This window comes from Urtica dioica, chromosome 1 (assembly GCF_054948205.1).
Source record: "Urtica dioica subsp. dioica isolate 48M chromosome 1, U.dioica_male_clone48M_v1_H2, whole genome shotgun sequence".
NCBI classification, from domain to species: Eukaryota; Viridiplantae; Streptophyta; class Magnoliopsida; order Rosales; family Urticaceae; genus Urtica; species Urtica dioica.
In genome coordinates, this window is record NC_142756.1 from 57,573,297 (window position 1) to 57,576,604 (window position 3,308).

At 37.2% G+C, this 3,308-nt stretch overlaps 1 protein-coding gene across 2 annotated transcripts; it reads right to left on the reverse strand.

Moving 5' to 3' along the window:
- Positions 1 to 1,305: 1,305 nt before the first annotated feature.
- On the reverse strand, positions 1,306 to 2,906 carry LOC149408198 (uncharacterized). Of its 2 annotated transcripts, none has more exons than XM_089616281.1 (2): positions 1,772 to 2,906; positions 1,306 to 1,646 (listed from the first exon to the last, which is right to left on the reverse strand). In XM_089616281.1, the coding sequence occupies exons 1-2, from the start codon at positions 2,763 to 2,765 to the stop codon at positions 1,591 to 1,593; spliced, it is 1,050 nt and encodes a 349-aa protein (XP_089472407.1). In that variant the 5' UTR covers positions 2,766 to 2,906; the 3' UTR covers positions 1,306 to 1,590. The 2 variants fall into 2 exon arrangements, with proteins under 2 accessions (XP_089472407.1, XP_089472408.1); XM_089616282.1 differs by having other exon boundaries at positions 1,748 to 2,906.
- Positions 2,907 to 3,308: the final 402 nt, after the last annotated feature.

The following is a 3,308-nucleotide window of genomic DNA, read 5'->3' on the forward strand; positions in this document are numbered from 1 at the left end:
ATCGGCCAAGTTTACCACAGGTCACCGCAGACTTACCTGCGATCACTTACGGGTTCATGTGATAGCTTGCAGTGCTTAGAGAAATTTTATTTTGTAGACCTAAAAATTATCAAATTATCAAGACTAGACCCATTAGTTTAATAATATATGAAATTGGACTTTTGGACATTTTTTCGATAAAAATGCCCCTGAAATTCAAATAATCCCTCTTCCTTTCTCATTTCAAACCCTCTACAGCTTCGATTTTGGGGATTTCGCATCATTTTTGGAAAAATTCCATCGTTTTTAAAAACTCTCACTACGGAAAAATCCGATGAATCTCATCGGAGATCATTGGATTCCGATGAAATCCGATGAATTTCATCGGAGATCATCGGATTCCGATGAAATCCGATGATCTCCGATGAGATTCATCGGATTTTTCTGATGACCTTCAACCCAAAATCTGTGTTCAAAATCCGATGAAACCGTCAAAATCCGATGCTTTATATATATATATATATATATATATATATATATATATATCTGAAAAGTGTCCAAAAGTCCAATTTCGGATATTATTAAACTAATGGGTCTAGTCTTGATATTTTGATAATTTTTAGGTCTACAAAATGAAATTTCTCAGTGCTTATTTATTGGATGTAGCATATCGAACGTAGCCTACCCCTTCTGAAATTGCGGTGAACTGTGATATGTTATGGTGTTCTGCAGTATGTTGCAATTATTTCCCAAAATTATTTTTAGGTAATAAATACATGTTAACTGCAATGACTTGTGGTGATATGCGTGAAGCGTTTTTTGAATGAAGTCACACCAACTCGTTTCTGATGTGGTGCCTTGTGGTGGCCTATGGGCTTTGCCATTTAAAAATATTCATCGAATATTACTTGACCGCATATATCCAAAACTGATATCAGTAAAGTTGTGGTGAATTGCGGGCATATATGATGACTTGTAGTAATCTATATCAGTTGTTTCTAAAACCATTAATTTTCACTAAAAACTCTAAATTTAAGCAAAATCATTGTTTTTGCGGTAATTATATGTACGAATGAGTTAAAGAATTAAAATCACAATTGAAAAAACTATTATTCGTTGAAACTAGTCAATCCTTTATTTTTTTTAAGGATCTAGTACAAATTTAATTTTATTAGGGAAATAGCCCACTCGACCAAAGTTAATTAAATTACTATTTATTTAAAATTAATTTAATTAATTTCGGAATGATAAACTATTTTCTTATTAAAATAAAACTTCGACGAGAGTGAGCTATTAGGCTAGCCCGTATAAAAAACCAAAGGCATAGAAGGCCGGATAACTATATTCTTATTTCATATATCATACACTTGCCAGTAAAACATACACCTAGTAGATACATCAAACATACGAATTCTGAAATCATAGAGATTCAGAAATAAATAGACCTAAACGAATCACCAATTTAGACAAAAACTAACAAATTAGACGATCTATCCAACGAATAGGTGAAGGAAAGTAATAAAAAAAAAAAAAAAGAACTTGAGAAAAAAAGAAGATTCAAAATCAAGGAATGGTGATATAAGCTTACATCTCCAATCTCGGCAGCTTGATTTATTCAAGAAAGAAGTTGGATATTCGGTTTGTCAAATTAACTTCACGAAGTTTCTCTGCACAATCAGGACTGAGATATTAGTATATAAATTGTGAAAGAAACCAGCACAAAATATGTATGTAATGAAAACAATATATATAATGAATTGAGTTGCACCGATTCATGGCTTCGTGGCCATACTGTTGATGTCCCAATTATCGGAAGAAGAGTAAACGACGACGCTGCTGCTCTTAGAGACCTCGCGGAGGGACATAGCTTGAAGATGGTCGTAATTACCATTATTGGAACTCCACGGAATGTTGAAATGTTTATTGTCGTCGTTGCTATTGCTGAGCTGGCCAGAGCGGTGTCTTTTGACATCCAAATCTAAAGAAGGACAGGGATCGAAACCGCTTTGACGGATCTGAGCAGTTGACCGGTTCAATTGACTCGAGATCTTCTTCACGGAAACATTCTCTTTGGTCCTCACAGATCTCGCTCTAGCCCTAGCTCTCGCCTTCGCTCTCGACTGCTTCGCCACAAGGCTCGCGATCGAGGCCTCCTCAACCACCACCTTGCCTTGACTTTGACTTTGACCGTCTAGGGTTTCCTGGTCAACGACTTGATGGTCGAGATCGGAGTGGCTCCTTGGGCCTCTGAGGCTGGTCATGGAGATCTCTCTGATAGCGTCCTTTGACTGTCTCAAAAGCCACTCTAGGGTTTTGCTGGCCTTGTCAAACCCTAGAATGTCGTGGAGGTCAAAGAACTCTCTTGCGATCTCTATGGAAAGTCTGACTCTCCGATCCCTCAGCCCTTGCGCCGTGAAGATCTTGCTGTGCCGGTCTTTCTTCGCCGCCGGTTTTTTCTTCTTCTCCGGCAGGGACAGATCATGCTTTGAGTTTTCGCCATTGTTATTACAGTCTCCGAAACTCTGCATCGTTTGAGGCAGAAAGAACGTGGTCGGGTCGTAGTGGTGGTTTTGGTTGTGGAATGAGAAAATGTCGTCTTGGCCGAGAGGTAATGTTGAAGGAATGGGCTGTGGTGATAATAAATGTGGCTGTGGAGTGAGATAGTTTGGAAGCGAAGAAGAATGAGAAGAGGAAGAAGATGATTGGAAATAGTACTGAGGAAAAGGACTCATAGTGGTGTTGAGTGTGTTCGTACTAATGTTGTTGTTTGTGGCTGAAGTGAACATGACTTGAATTTAAATCCTTTTGCTATAGTGATATATATAATTTGACCCTAAAAGCTATGTGTATCTTGATCTCCTCACAAAAGAGAAAGCTACATCTTAAGCACCATTATATATATGTCCCTGAATGAGAGAGATTGTGAGCGAGAGAGAGGTTTCGGTTTAGGTGTACCCCAAGAAAGGCCTAAAGTTAATTTGAGATATTCGAGTTGTTGAAGGAGATCAGGGAGAAAGAGATAAAAGGGTCTTTTGTTGGTATTTTATTTGATATAACACCATTCAACATTGATTAGCACTTATGTCTGTGCATTGGTGAAGTAAAAAACTTGATGTTTAAAGTTACCCATTGGTCATTTGGTTGTTCTTGCACTTCAAATGATATTGAAGTATTTATTATTAATATCATTACTGCTATTCTGACGTAGTTGTATTTTGATGTACGTGACCACACAAATACAAGATTAGCACCAAAAAGAGTAAGTTATCCTATTTTATTAATTGGATTAAAAGTACCGTTTTCTCATTCTGTGTACACATATTTGCGTA

Coding starts and splice junctions, on each gene's coding strand:
- LOC149408198 (XM_089616281.1), bottom strand. CDS start 2,765: ATGTTCACTTCAGCCACAAACAACAACATTAGTACGAACACACTCAAC. Junction 1,647..1,771: donor CGATAATTGGGACATCAACA/GTATGGCCACGA, acceptor CTGATTGTGCAG/AGAAACTTCGTGAAGTTAAT.